Genomic DNA, 14296 nt, shown 5'->3' on the forward strand with positions numbered 1-14296 from the left:
AAGCCGTACTTTTTCAAATCACCCCCCGGACCACGGAAAGAGAGGGGGTTGTTACCCTCAATTTTTTCCCCTTGTCACATGATTTTTGTACGGCGTTGCGGAATAATGGATTAGAGGCTGTATTGAAACAGTATGAAACTAGTGCCGTACAGAATTAAATGACCAAATTTACCCCGGAAAAGGTCAGAAAATCAAAAAATTTACTGACTTTGTGGCGCACCATTTTTTTACGGCACTGCGCGCTTTCTTATTATTTTTCATGGATCTATCGATGGTAAAAATGCCGTACAAAAATATATGACCAAAATGTACTCACTCTACCTGCACTTTTGAATTCTCACCAGCACTCTGTTGGACAGCTTACAAGTGACGGCATAGTGCTGAATCTTATTATTTTATGCTCTTATATCGTCCTGTATACGTCACCTGGTGGTTCATATGACCCATCCATTTTTGAACATGGGCCTGTAGTCTAGAAGTCCTAGAAGACTGAAATTTGGTATGTAGACTAGAAATTGCATACAAACTACAGGAAAATTAAGACTTTGGAAATTCCCCCCCTCTACGCCTCTTATGAGAAAAGCAAATCTGTAAATTCTGTCGCTAGAATGCTAATATTTTCAGGATAAGATGTCCTTGGCAGACTTATTAAACGCACTGAGTATCAATTGTCTAGCTTTTATAGTTTCAGATTTATTGACAGTCAAACTTCTAGTCTGTAATTCTAGGGCACTTCCCGAAGTCCTAGAAGACTGAAATTTGGTATGTAGACTAGAAATTGCATACAAACTACAGGAAAATTAAGACTTTGGAAATTCCCCCACTCTACGCCTCTTACGAGAAAAGCAAATCTGTAAATTCTGTCGCTAGAATGCTGATATTTTCAGGATAAGATGTCCTTGGCAGACTTATTAAACGCACTGAGTATCAATTGTCTAGCTTTTATAGTTTCAGATTTATCGACATTCAAAACCTCTAGTCACAAATTCTAGGGTACTTTCTGAAGTTCTAGAAGACTGAAATTTGGCATTAAGTAGGAATTTCAACAATTATGAACAACAGATAAATTAAGAAATCGGGTCCCCCTTCATCCCCTCGTATATGAGATGCATATCTGTAAAATCTGTTGCTCGAATTCTAAAGTTTTCAGGATAAGATGTCCGTGGCAGATTTATCAAACGTACCAAGTATCTGTGTTTCCTGAAGTCCTAAAAGACTGAAATTTGGTATATCTGCTTCAAAATTGAGTTGCAAGATTCCACCCGAACAAACATATTTACATACGAGTACATTGCAAGTTGAATAAAAGCTTTTAAAAAAAGAGGTAACGATAGAGAGTGGGCCATGAAAATGATGTACTTACCTACAAAAAATAGATCCAAAAAAATCTAGGGCACCTGCCAAAAAGAAATGAAATCCCACCAAAAACATTTCATGTAAAAAGGTAGCCAAGACTCACAAGTTCATAATGTTTTCACTGTTAAAAAGTTATGAGATCTCTAGTAGAGCCAAGCCCCTAGCTGAGCTTAGATTTGTGCTGGCCATGGGACCTATCCCAAGTCCAAAGTAATATAGCTCTTAAATGTTCTTGACTGTATCAAATTTATAACAATAAATAACAAATCACTCTACTTACAAGCTCTGATTCTACAAACCCTATATCTTGGTAAAAAAAGTACGGCTTGGCCGTTTACAGTTCGTGGATTTTTTATCTGAAATGACATCTAAGCCCGGAATTGCTTCTGCGACCATCACGAAGTACAATACAAATTAGTAATTGTCGAACAAACTATTCCTTAAGGCCTTAAAATATGTTATGTCATGTAATAGTTTTACGAACATTAAACAGCCAAGCCGTCCTTTTTTTACCAAGATGTAGGCTTTGTAGAATCAAAGCTTGTAAGTAGAGTGATTTGTTATTTATTGTTATAAATTTGATACAGTCAAGAACATTTAAGAGCTATATTACTTTGGACTTGGGATAGGTCCCATGGCCAGCACAAATCTAAGCTCAGCTAGGGGCTTGGCTCTACTAGAGATCTCATAACTTTTTAACAGTGAAAACATTATGAACTTGTGAGTCTTGGCTACCTTTTTACATGAAATGTTTTTGGTGGGTCTAATATACACTGCTAGGATACGCAATCTCTCCCTGCCAGTTACAATATTGGGACCTTCAAAAGAAGAGTGAATAGGCACCGTCTAGGCACGCCAAGTGCGGATCGACAGACTTGACACACCTTTGAAAACATTATGGAGAACTTTCGTGTGCAGGTTTTCTCACGATGTTTTCCTTCACCGCTAAACTAAGTGACATATACTTAATTGCTTACAACGCACATATTACCTATATCTAGGTAGATATAAATCTGAAAAGTCAGAGGACACCTCCGAATGGAAGGCCGTTGTTTTGACCGCAGGCTATCTAACCGCTTGTCTTACATTTCAGTAAAGAGATGTTAAACAGATACAAAGAAGTGATTCTTCTAAACGAGGAGTTACTACTGGGTTGTCAAGTGCGACGCGCTACTCAGGAGCAAGCGGTGGCTTCACTCAAAAGCTTACACACGATTCTTCAACAGGCAGCCAGACTAAGAGGTAAACAATAATAAAATATTTATTTGGGACTGAACTCAAATATTTTTGGCTCTGTCATTTGTAAGGGATTACGTAACAGAGAGAGCATACTAACTTCTTTTCGTGGATAGAGTATACATTTTGTATGCGACTTCGTCACTGAATAGCCAGATTAATCCATTGCGCAAAAAATGAGCTGGCCCTTCTGTTGACAATTTTTTTTTACAATACGACTAAATATGTTAGGTACCTACCCTACAATGAAACTATTATAAATTATAATAGTAGTATTTTCATATTTGCAGTGGGAAAATATAGCAAAGCAGTGGTGACAGCGTGTAGAAAAGCCGTAAGCGACAACAACGTGGAAGCTCTAGTGAAAATACTACAAGTTGGCGACATTTAATGAAACACGATAATGTTGACAAAAATGTATTCACTCAACCGAAATGTAATTTTAGCTTGTAAATTAAACTAGTGTTTTATTTATCTTACCCAGTAATCAGTCTTGGTAGGTAGTATAATGAACACAGTCTGATAACAGTCAGTAATTTGTGCAGTAGCATAACGAACACATCACACGGTGATCTGTTAAGTAGCATAATGAACTATCACACTGTGATCTGTTTAGTAGCATAATGAACGTATCACACATTAATCTTTTTAGTAGCATAGTGAACATCGTGAACGCTACAATTGAGAATCAGCCTAGGTTCAGATGGCTCAGGCTCCATATGTATCAGCTGCATGGCAGAGAGACTAGCGCATAGAGCGTGAGCCTGGGAGAAAGTGGGAGCTCGGCTATCGGGAGCAGATCGATACGGTCGGCCGTCGAGAGCTGCGAGGGTGGCTGCGGTCGCTAGCATGCGGGACATGGTTGTCTCGTCTGAGCCGGTTCGTTCCACCTAGGAAAAAAAACTCTATCAATGAAACAAGGTAAAGTTGAAAATTAAAACCTGACTGCGATCGTCTTAATAAACGCTAAATATTATAGTAACTAAAATTGTTTTTCTGTCGCTTGGTTTATATTTTAATGTTGTAGGACAATTATATTTATGAACTCAGAATTTTTTCCTCTTTCATTAGACACCCCACTCGATACAATAGTAAAAAATAAAAATATATTTTTGGACAACCCACTTTTTTTCATGTAACATACGTTAGGTCAATTTTTTGGTATAAAATATAGCCTATGTCACCCAGACCTTTACGACCATTTACGACGAATTGATTGACACCTCATTAATCAAAATCGTCCCAGTAGTTTAGGCACAGGTTTAGGCGCTACGGTGGAACACACAGAATCTGGATACAATTATACACACATACATACATACATAGACTGCTAAAATCATAACCCTTCCTTTTGGCTTTGCCGCAGTCGGGTAAAAATAGATATGAGACAAGACTGATGATACCTGCGACTTGGTCCGCGTGGTTCCCGAGGAAATTTTTAAGTTTTAGTATTTAAAAATCATGTTGAAATTTTGGGTCTACATTTTAGAGAATCTACATTTTACATGTACTAACTCAAGGTTTTAGACCTAGCATTTTTAGCTTTTAGATAGATAGATGGATAAAAACTATTGCACACAAAACATGAAATAAGACAAAACGAAGAAGCAGAAAAAACTAAAAAAAAGGTGGCCTTATTGTTCAGAGCAATCCCACCAGGCATCCTTTATCCTTTATCCTTATAGTATACAGTATATAAGAGTTACCTCAGCCGCCATGGCTCGCAGGACGAGTCTCTCAGCGGGGGCGCAGCATCGTATAGCCCTCACAGTGGCGCTCGTGGTCGCCTCTTCTAAGGCAAGCTGGACTTCCCTGAGCCCGGCACAGTTGGGCGCGGCCAACTCTAACGCGCGTTCGCATAAAGAAATCGCGCGACGAGCGTCACCTGACACTACTGCTACTTTTCTGTATAAGTAAATATAGGTTTGCACAACAGACGGAAACGTTTAAGTGCAGAAACCAGCCCAGAGAGATAACCTATCTCTCTGGGCTGTAAAGGTAAAGGGTTTTTAATTTTAAATTTGAATGTTCAAAATAATTTACAAAAGAGTGAAATACGAGTAGGAGTTAAGGGGCATGAGACGGGTCTGCCCGCGAAATTCAAATTTAATTTGGTTCTTCGCAATTTGTAAACTAATACGACAACGTAGACTTCTGGCATTTTAATTGCGACAATGGCATATCCATCTTCACAAGTTTATATAAAATTTTTACTTGAAAGGGTCCAGTTTAAGAAATTAGCTTTAGAATCAACTAATTTGTGAGTTATAGTCGATACTAGAGCTAATTTCTTAAGCTAATTTCTATAAAAAGTGTAAACAATTCTGTTTGTCAATTTTATAAGTTTGTGAAGTTTTTTTGCAAAAAATATAATGCTACACTACAATGCACTGTTGTTAGATATGTAAGTATGAAGGGAAGGCCAGCCTCGTTACACCAAGTCTGGAGTCCACTCTAGTGGCCAGGACTTGCTACAGTATTTACTATTTAACACTCATTATACTAACCTAGCTATTAGTTACAAATGTCAGTGCGAGCGGGCGAGCTTCACTCTTGGATTTCTAATTTTGTTTTAATATGCTCGCTCGACTTCATACCTAGGTACATTACACGTGTAGCTAAACAAAAATTATTTTCTACTTTTTAGTGTTTGTGGTTTCTGAAGTCGGTTTTATTTTTCTTTTGAAAATTTTGGTGTTACATTTGCTCTGGCTAGTCTAATAGCAACGATGCACTGTAGCTGGCTGTGTAAGTGCTATAAAGTTAACTTTGTTAGCCTGTCTCAAGGCCATCATTGCTTTGAGTACTCATTTAGATGTTTATATTTTTTTTTTAAATTGGCTGCAATCAGACCTGCTAGCAAGTGATGATGCAGCCTAAGATGGAGCGCGCTTGCCTAGAAGTTGCCTATTCACTCTTGACTTGAAGGTACCCATATTATAGGTGGAAGGGATAACTGATGCCGGAAGAGCATTCCATATCCTAGCGGTTCGGATTAGAAAAGAGAAAGCAAATCGGCTATACAGACCTGGCTATTAGTTGCAGAGCATCTGGAGTTATTTTAGCCCCGACTAGTCTGGTAGCAACGATGCACTGTAGCTGGGTGCGCGAGTACGGATTGAAGGATAGCCGTGTTATGCCAAGTCTGGAGGCCACCCTAGGCTTCAGCGCTCTCTCTGGCAGGTCAATAGTATTGGCTATAGCTAGCACGGTCAGCAGGGCGGTATTGTGAGTTGCCCACTCCATTATACTGTAGATGACATCTTGTCGTCTGTTGCACAACGCGTCTAGCTGTAAAACAATATTACTAATGTTAATATTATAAAGTACGTAATATAATCATTGTTGTACGTAATGTATATGCTGTGGTAGCCTAGTGGTTAGAACGTCCGCCTCCTAATCGGAGATGGGGGGTTCGATCCCGGGCACGCACCACTATCTTTTCAGTCATGTGCGTTTTAAGCAGTTAAATATCACTTGCTTTAATGGTGAAGGAAAACATCGTGAGGAAACCTGCATGCTTAAGAGTTCTCCATGTTCTCAAAGGTGTGTGAAGTCTGCCAATCCGCATCGGGCCAGCGTGGTAGCCTAAACCCTTCTCATTCTAAGAAAGGACCCGTACTCAGAAGTGGGGCGGAAATGGGTTGATCATGAATGTTGCTCGTGACTTTGTATGGATTTAAGTACTAAGATTTTTAGTTTTTTACTGTATTCATGCAAAAATCACGTTGATACATTGCACCTTTGCGGCGTGTCTTTTAGTCACTCCTCGGTAACTTGGGCGGTCTCCTCAGCTTCTGGGGTGAGCTTGGATGGCTGAAGTGAAGACTTCGGTGGATAGGGGCAATACACACTCGGATATTCGCATACATACAACTCGGAAAGACAGAAACGTTTAAGTGCGGAAACCAGCCCAAAGTGAAGAAAATAAAAGAAAACTGTAGTATTAAATTTTACCTCATCGACAACTAATACAGTGGGTGTGCTGCGCGGCCCAGGGTTTGTAAAACGTTTCTCCAACAGGTCGCAAGCTTGCTCCCAAACTACCGATTCGCCTAAAACACACGAAAATAACCTATCACAATCACACACACACACACACAAATGACACTATATTTAGTATATTTTTACTTATAAGTATATTATGTAGATTAATTTAATTCATTTTAAGATTCATTGTAGTGATCAAGAAAAAGTTTTCTTTTTTTCAGAAAAAAGAAGTTCTTCGAAGCACTTCTGTTATAGACACATCAGCAAAAGCTAAAAAATAATAAAAATATTTTTTAAACCTGTGAGTTGCTTGTAAATATTCACATAGGCCTGTCTGGGTTTGCCAATCATCATGCCATTCACTTGTACTAGTTGGAACTCTGGTAACTCCTGCTCCTCCTTCAGAGCCTTTAGGGCAAAGTCCACGGTCGCAGTCTTGCCTGTCCCGGGCACGCCTGATATGTACATGCATCTGTACAAAATATACACCAAATTAAAATCTGATTGTTTTCACAAGCTTTTCCAACAGGACTAGTCATGAGTTGAGAATGTTGAATTTTTTATCCCTATATATATATATATATATATATATATATATATTACAGTTACCTTACAGTTACAGTCCCTATATAGTATATATTAAAGTTTTTTTTTCCCTATATATATTAGCCATGCAAATCATGACTATTACAGGGACCCTATATACATATATAGGGAAAACTCTCCTTTCCCCTCCAATTAAGCGTAAAACTCGTACCAGGAGTGGGTAAGACAATAGTGCAACGGGTGGGGTTTGAACCGCCGACGTTTCAGTCAGTCTGCCCCTCAACCATTGAGCTATGAAGGCTCTAATGACGATTTTAAGAGTAAAGAAGAATAAAATTATCTATTATTTTTGATGCAAATTTAACAAATATTTCAATTAGTTACCCATGTTAATAAATGCGAGTGTGTGTTTGTTTATTAGTTTATTGGTTTGTCCTTCAATCACGTCACAACAGAGCCACGGATTTAGTTAAAGACATAGGCTAATTTTTATCTCAGAAAATCAAAGAGTTCCTATGGGATTTTAGAAACCTAAATCCATGCAGATGAAGTCATGAATCATCTAGTTTTTTATAAACGGAAATGGATTTTTAATTCAAATAAACTTTTATAAGGGCTTTTGCTGTTTTGTGAATAGGTACATTCCTATTTTGATTTACAGCAAAAAATCAATACTTACCCACTTGTACCATGCAGCAATTTATTTTTCACAAATGTAAATATTTCCCTCAATTGGCTTTCTCTTCCTGGTAATGCCTTGTTCTCTATTATAAATTCTGAAAATAAAAACGATTTTCTATCAGCTATTCTTGTTATATAATTAATAAAAAAAATTATTATAAGTACAACATATTACTTTGATATTTATTTCATTACTAGCTGTACCCGGCGTGTGTTGCAATGCCGTAAACAAACATGACTTTTTTTATTCATATATATATATATACATATATATTTTATTTTATATAGTATATATATATTTTATTTGATATTCATATATATATATATATTTTATTTTATATAGTTTTTTGATGCAGGAACCATCTCGGGCGCCCTCAGAACACCCTACCAAAGTTTCATAACAATCTGATCAGCGGTTTAGCCGCCTATAGAACACAAACATACAAACATTGACTTTTATATTATATAAGAAGATTGTTAGTACTAAGCACAGAATGATTAGATACATTTTCTGCTTGATATCATGATACATACTATCAATGTTTTCAATAGGATGTGCCCTTTTTTGCAATGTTGGTGTAAGTTGGCTAGTAATTATTCTTCTCGTGCCACTTTGAGGAGTTTTAGCAATTGACGTTCTTGGAGTCCTAGGGGTTTGAGCTATTGATGTTTTAGGTATTTTAGGTAAAGATTTAAAGTCATCTTCGCTTTCAGAACTCTTTTGTGCAGATCTTCTTGTAGGGGTTTCACGAGGAATATTAGTATCTTCCTCATCCTCGAATACAAGAACTTCCTTTGGAGTTTCATTGCATATCTTACGTTGTGGAGTCTTTCTTTTTGGTGTCACAGCATTTTGTTGCATAATAAGTGTGGGTAATTCATCCTCTGAGTTTTCTCTTAGTTCCATGGAGAGGATTTCTTCAATGTTATTTTTATTAAGTTTCTTGGAACTTTTTGGAGTCTTTACTGCTAATTTCAAACTTTTTAGCGCAGCGTTTTCGGGTTTATTATTTCCACGAAGTTTTTCCTCAACACTGTATCTTTTAGGTTTTTTTGGACTTTTTGCCTCCACAGTTTGTTTAGAACTTTTTGGGCTTGTTGTGACTACTATTACGGATGTAGATTTGGACCTTTTTCGGGTAGTAACTTTTGGTGTATCTTTTTCAGTCTTGTCAGCTGATATAGCTCTTTTATGAAGTAGTTTAGTGCCATCACTTTTAGGAACACTCCAATTTTTGTCTGAAATAGAAACTCGACTCATACGTTTCACCAAACTATTAGGGGTTTCAGGGGTATTTGGTGTAATATTTTTCCTAGGAGTACATAAAAGTTCTATAGCTTTTCTTTCTTCTTCTAAAACTGGTTCTAAGTAAGTTTCCCCTCTGCCTAGTGGCATTAGTCTGTATCTGCAGATGTAGGCGTATTTCTGATTGTGCAGTATGTCATCTGTATCTCTTGTAAAGGTACATATTACTGAGCATTTCTTAAAAAATGTTTCAATTGATACATCTGTGTCCAATGGTCGATGGTCTTCAAATACCTTTAAAAATATGAATAATTAGGTAGGTATGTACATACTTATCTTACAACTTACTAATACAGTTTGGATGTTCATGTTACTTATGCCACTTTTTATGCAGTAAATCGAAGAGTTTCTTTGAGATTAAAACCTATATTTACCGACTGTCTCTGGCATCATATAGTTTAAATTACATATTTAAGGAAAATTTTGTCAAAAAGTGGGATAGAAGTTCAGTCTTAAAAGAAATTTTAGAAACATAGGAAAGTTATTCTTCTTATATTTTTTAGCGAAAACTTAAAAACAAAGGGTCTAGCCGGATAAGCATAGCGAATCAGCCCCCAAATGACAACCTATTTCGAAACTTAGGTATCAATATCGCCTTGACGTACGAATACGATTTATACAAGTTTCGCCTCCCTACTCTGCTTTTTCCCTGAGATATTAAAAACAATGTGCGTGAGTACGACTATCGTTCAAAGTGTCATATCTCGGAGAGTTTTAAAGATACAAACGTGAAACCAACGCAAGATTTTAATATTTTATATTTTTTTCAGATTTTTGGAATGGTTATGAACATTTTTTTTTAAATAAATAAAAATTTAATTATTATTATTTCAGTGTTCCTTCTTAGGTACAATCACTGAAAAAAATCACTAATACTCAAAAAAAAATCGTTTGGAAAAATATAGTGCAACACTGTAAAAAAACATTAAGTTCCACGGAACTAGGTTATACAAGGATATAGACATAGGCACATGTACAGTGTTACTAGGTAAGTCGACCTAGATTCGTTATAAGGTTGTAGGGGAGGTCAAATGCTATCAAAAACTCTATAATACCTATCGGCGAAAATAGCCCGTTTTTGAGTTTTTCAGGAAAAATAAGAATTGGGTTTATTAAGTTAATAAAAAAAAGTAGTGCATATTTTCAACCTTTTATACAATTTCTGAATAGCAGACATCCCAACTTAACAATTAAGTACTAAAAAATAATCTTTAAATGTTTTGCATTAGGGTTCAGATACTTTACCAGTTTCATACTTTAGTTCTTTGACAAAAAGCTATTTTTTTTTAAATAGCACTTACAGAAATTCAATTCTTTGAACACAGCTGCGCTTTCGTTTTCTATTACCACCTTTTAAGTTTTGACTACCTTTAAATAAAGTTAAAATGATTTTAAAAAATTTAAGAGTTGAGAAAAGTCTCTGTAGTGCTCAAATTGTTGAATTCCTTCAGCTAATTTTCAATTTATTGAAGGTTGTAAGAAGATATTATAGCCAGGTAGGTAAGAATATTGAAATGTTTTATTGCTTAGTTAGTTTAAATATTTAATCTGCCAGTCAAAAATCTCAGTAATTTTGAAGAAAAAAATAACACTTTTGACAAAGTAACTAATTATGAAACTGGTAAAGTATCGGAACCCTACTGCAAAACATTTAAAGGTTATTCTTTAGTACTTATTTATTAGTTGGGATGTCTGCTATTCGTTAACTGTATAAAAGGTTAGAAGTATGCTCTAATTTTTTTTTATTAATTAAAAAAAAACGAATTCTTGATTTTCCTAAAAACCCAAAAAACTCAAAAACAGGCCATTTTCGCCGATATTTTGGAGTATATATTATGGAGTTTTTGATAGCATTTGACCTCCCCTACAACCTTATAACGAATCTAGGTCAACTTACCTAGTAACACTGTACATGTGCCTATGTCTATATCCTTGTATAACCTAGTTCCGTGGAACTAAATTTTTTTTTGCAGTGTTGCACTATATTTATTCAAACGATTTTTTTTTAGTATTAGTACATGTCAAGTACTATAACATTTTTTTTTTCAGTGATTGTACCTAAGAAGGAACACTGAAATAATAATAATTAAATTTTATTTATTTAAAAAAAAAATGTTCGTAACCATTCCAAAAATCTGAAAAAAATATAAAATATGCTCTTAAAGGTCATCTAAAATCTCGCGTTGGTTTCACGTTTGTATCTTTAAAACTTTCCGAGATATGACACTTTGAACGATAGTCGTACTCACGCACATTTTTTTTAATATCTCAGGGAAAAAGCGGAGTAGGGAGGCGAAACTTGTATAAATCGTATTCGTACATCGAGGCGATATTGATACCTAAAGGGCCCCACAGATTAACAGTTCGCCTGCAGTATTTAGTCCTATCAGGCGGCCTGCCGACAAAAAACTACATAGCCCACTCACTAAAGCGATATTTGCCTGCCGGCAATGGTCGGGTACTGGCTTTGAGTCCACACACTAGCAGGCAGTAGACGACAGTTACAAACCGCCGCCGCAACGCTTGTCGGCAAAAGTCGTACCGGCTCGGGATTTACACACTAGCAGACGACGGTCGACAGTTAAATACTCAGTAAATAAAGTAATAGTGATGTTACGTAAAAAAAACCGGGATAAGTGCGAGTCAGACTCGCGCACTGAGGGTTCCGTGCTCGGGTATTTTTTCCAACATTTTGCGATAACGATAGGCGGAAGTACCCTATAGGTTTCTTGACAGACTGACAAACAGACAGGCAGACAGGCAGACAGGCAGGTAGGCAGACAGGCAGGTAGACAGGCAGACAGGCATACAGGCAAGCAGGCAGGCCTTCACCTTTCATAAACACGGGAAGCTCTCTATAAACGTAGATACAAATTGAGGTTTGTTGTCCATTTTGGAAAAAATATTGCAATGTTGAAAATTATAGATCTGAAGGCGATCAACTGGCATAAGACGACTGTCGAAAGGCCGCCGGCCGGCTACCTGCAAGTGTGTGTTTAAATAAAACTGGAGATTACGGACTGTCAAGCCGACATCGGTCAACGCGTCGACTGACAGGCCCGCATCGAAAAGTGCAACAGACTTGAAGTTTTTAACAAACCACAGTCACAGATCCTCAGATAGACTGTTAATATGGGGTCTCTTGCGACTAACTGACAGATTAATATCTGCCGGCGAACTGTTAGTCAGTGGGCCCCTTAAGTTTCGAAATAGGTTGTCATTTGGGGGCCGATTCGCTATGCTTATCCGGCTAGACCCTTTTTGAGCTTAGCCACTTTTTTGCAAAAGGATAAAAGATGACAGTTTAATTTACTTACCTCTCTACAGTAAAAATTAATAGGTTCAGCTTGGTTATAGCAGCCCTTAGGCAAGGCATCAGGCTTTGAATACCATTGCACTTTTGCTCTAAAAGGATTATTATTATTTGAACTGTCTTCATATAACGCCAATATTTTAGCTGCATCACAACCACCTTCGGTATCAGGTTCTGCAACATCCGCGTTCGATATCAGCACGAAATCGCCTATTTCACCAACTATCTTTTTAAACTGGAACTTTCTGAAAAGAATAGTTTATACTTTGTACATTCAAAGTTTATGAACGAATTTTGAGTAAGTAAATGAATAAACAAACGCATAATTTACTTGTAGTAATGAAAGGTTGTGAACTTCTGTCCATTTGGTATTTTCTTACTCAGCCACGTCACGTTTTTGTTGATTGGTTTGTTTCGAAGCATTATAATAAAGTGAAAATCTAAAATTTAGATTTAGATTCTAAATATCCTGTTGTGTGAGGTTTTGATGGCTCCCACGTGGCTTGGTCTGCGCACGTGGCCGGTGGCTCCTCCTTTGTTACAACTTACAACTTACAGCAAGCCGACAGAACCAAAATGGAACCAACATATGCCAAAGAATAAGTAATCACTACGTTATATTCAATGTACAGGTGTTGCCAGATGTCGAAAGTGTTTTCTCGTACCATGGATGTCAAATATCTCGTACTTTCGGAACATAATCTCGTACAACTTTTTTATGATGAAGATTATAGTTAGTTTAAAATTTAAAAATCTCCTTTGCATTTTACACAGTCCCGCAAATCGCTACTGCGCGTGACCACCGTTTTAGTGACGTCAGCACTAGACTGAAGTTTCGAGCTGATGGTATATTTTTATATTTTTATTTCGGCTGACGTAAAAATGACGTCATTTCCATGTTAATGAAACATGGTTCCAGCGCAGTAGCAATTTGTGGGACCTACTAGCTTTCGATTTTTTTTTCTTTTTTATAAAGAAAATTAGCCATGTTAAATGACTAATATTCCCCTTTCCTCTCCAATTAAGCGTCAGACTTGTGCTAGGAGTAGGTACGACAATAGTGCAACGGGCGGGGTTTGAACCGTCGACCTTTCGGTTTTCAGTCCACTCCTTTACCGGACGAGCTATTGAGGCTCAAAGAGTAGGTATATTCATTCCTTGAAGGCGGGGCTTTCAAATGAAACGAATAGTACAGTAATTAATTCGCCATCTAATTACTTTAATACTATTGAGTATTGACTATACTAGGTTATTATACTAGGTTGATGTAATGAATCTAGTGATGGGCTTAGTCGATCTGTTTTTTTTTTTATTTTGGCTAGAAAACATGGCGCCAGCAGTTATCATTGTTAAAATCTCGTACAAAAGTGTACGAGATTTTATTTTTCTCGTATCTCGTACAGGGACTGCTAAATCTCGTAACCGTACGAGATTTCTCGTACGTCTGGCAACACAACTATTTCCACTTAGGATTTCTATTTTACCCTAGTTTCTTTATAAATTCACCCTAAATTACTTTCAAAATTGTTTGTAATAGGTACTTTGTTTTAGGGCGCTTGGTATTATTATTGTTATTAGCATCATAATTTTTCATCATAATAGTTTTTAATATCATTTCACGAGCCTAAAGGTAAGCTTTTGATCCAAGCAATTGAGGGAGTCTTTTTTGATGTAGTGTATAAAATATAGCCTATGCAACCCGGACTTTTACAACGAATCAATTGACACCTCATTCATCAAAATTAGCCCAGTACTTAGTAGGCACTACGGTGGAATACATAGAAACTGAATACAAACATACATACATAGATTGCTAAAATCATAAATTCATAACCCTCCCTTTTGGCTTTGCCGCAGTCGGGTAAAAA

General features: G+C 36.8%; 1 protein-coding gene across 4 annotated transcripts; it reads right to left on the bottom strand.

The window, feature by feature from the left end:
- Nucleotides 1-2996: 2996 nt before the first annotated feature.
- LOC123880022 (origin recognition complex subunit 1-like) lies at nucleotides 2997-12994 on the bottom strand. Of its 4 annotated transcripts, XM_045927902.1 has the most exons (10): nucleotides 12760-12994; nucleotides 12433-12673; nucleotides 8344-9349; nucleotides 7808-7904; nucleotides 6882-7054; nucleotides 6550-6647; nucleotides 5621-5883; nucleotides 4299-4497; nucleotides 3221-3482; nucleotides 2997-3185 (listed from the first exon to the last, which is right to left on the bottom strand). In XM_045927902.1, exons 1-9 carry the CDS (start codon nucleotides 12849-12851, stop codon nucleotides 3225-3227), a joined length of 2427 nt encoding a protein of 808 aa, XP_045783858.1. In that variant the 5' UTR covers nucleotides 12852-12994; the 3' UTR covers nucleotides 2997-3185; nucleotides 3221-3224. The 4 variants fall into 4 exon arrangements, with proteins under 4 accessions (XP_045783858.1, XP_045783857.1, XP_045783860.1 ...); XM_045927901.1 differs by having other exon boundaries at nucleotides 2997-3482; XM_045927904.1 differs by lacking the exons at nucleotides 12433-12673; nucleotides 12760-12994 and adding an exon at nucleotides 11455-11650 and having other exon boundaries at nucleotides 2997-3482.
- Nucleotides 12995-14296: the final 1302 nt, after the last annotated feature.

This window comes from Maniola jurtina, chromosome Z, assembly GCF_905333055.1.
Source record: "Maniola jurtina chromosome Z, ilManJurt1.1, whole genome shotgun sequence".
Classification (NCBI taxonomy): domain Eukaryota; kingdom Metazoa; phylum Arthropoda; class Insecta; order Lepidoptera; family Nymphalidae; genus Maniola; species Maniola jurtina.

Excerpts from the sequence above, each read along its gene's own strand:
- LOC123880022 (XM_045927902.1), bottom strand. The coding sequence starts at position 12,851 with ATGCTTCGAAACAAACCAATCAACAAAAACGTGACGTGGCTGAGTAAG. Across the intron at positions 12,674-12,759 it reads ACAACCTTTCATTACTACAA|AAAGTTCCAGTTTAAAAAGA; the intron begins GTAAATTATGCG and ends TATTCTTTTCAG. Across the intron at positions 7,055-7,807 it reads TTGCTGCATGGTACAAGTGG|ATGCATGTACATATCAGGCG; the intron begins GTAAGTATTGAT and ends TATTTTGTACAG.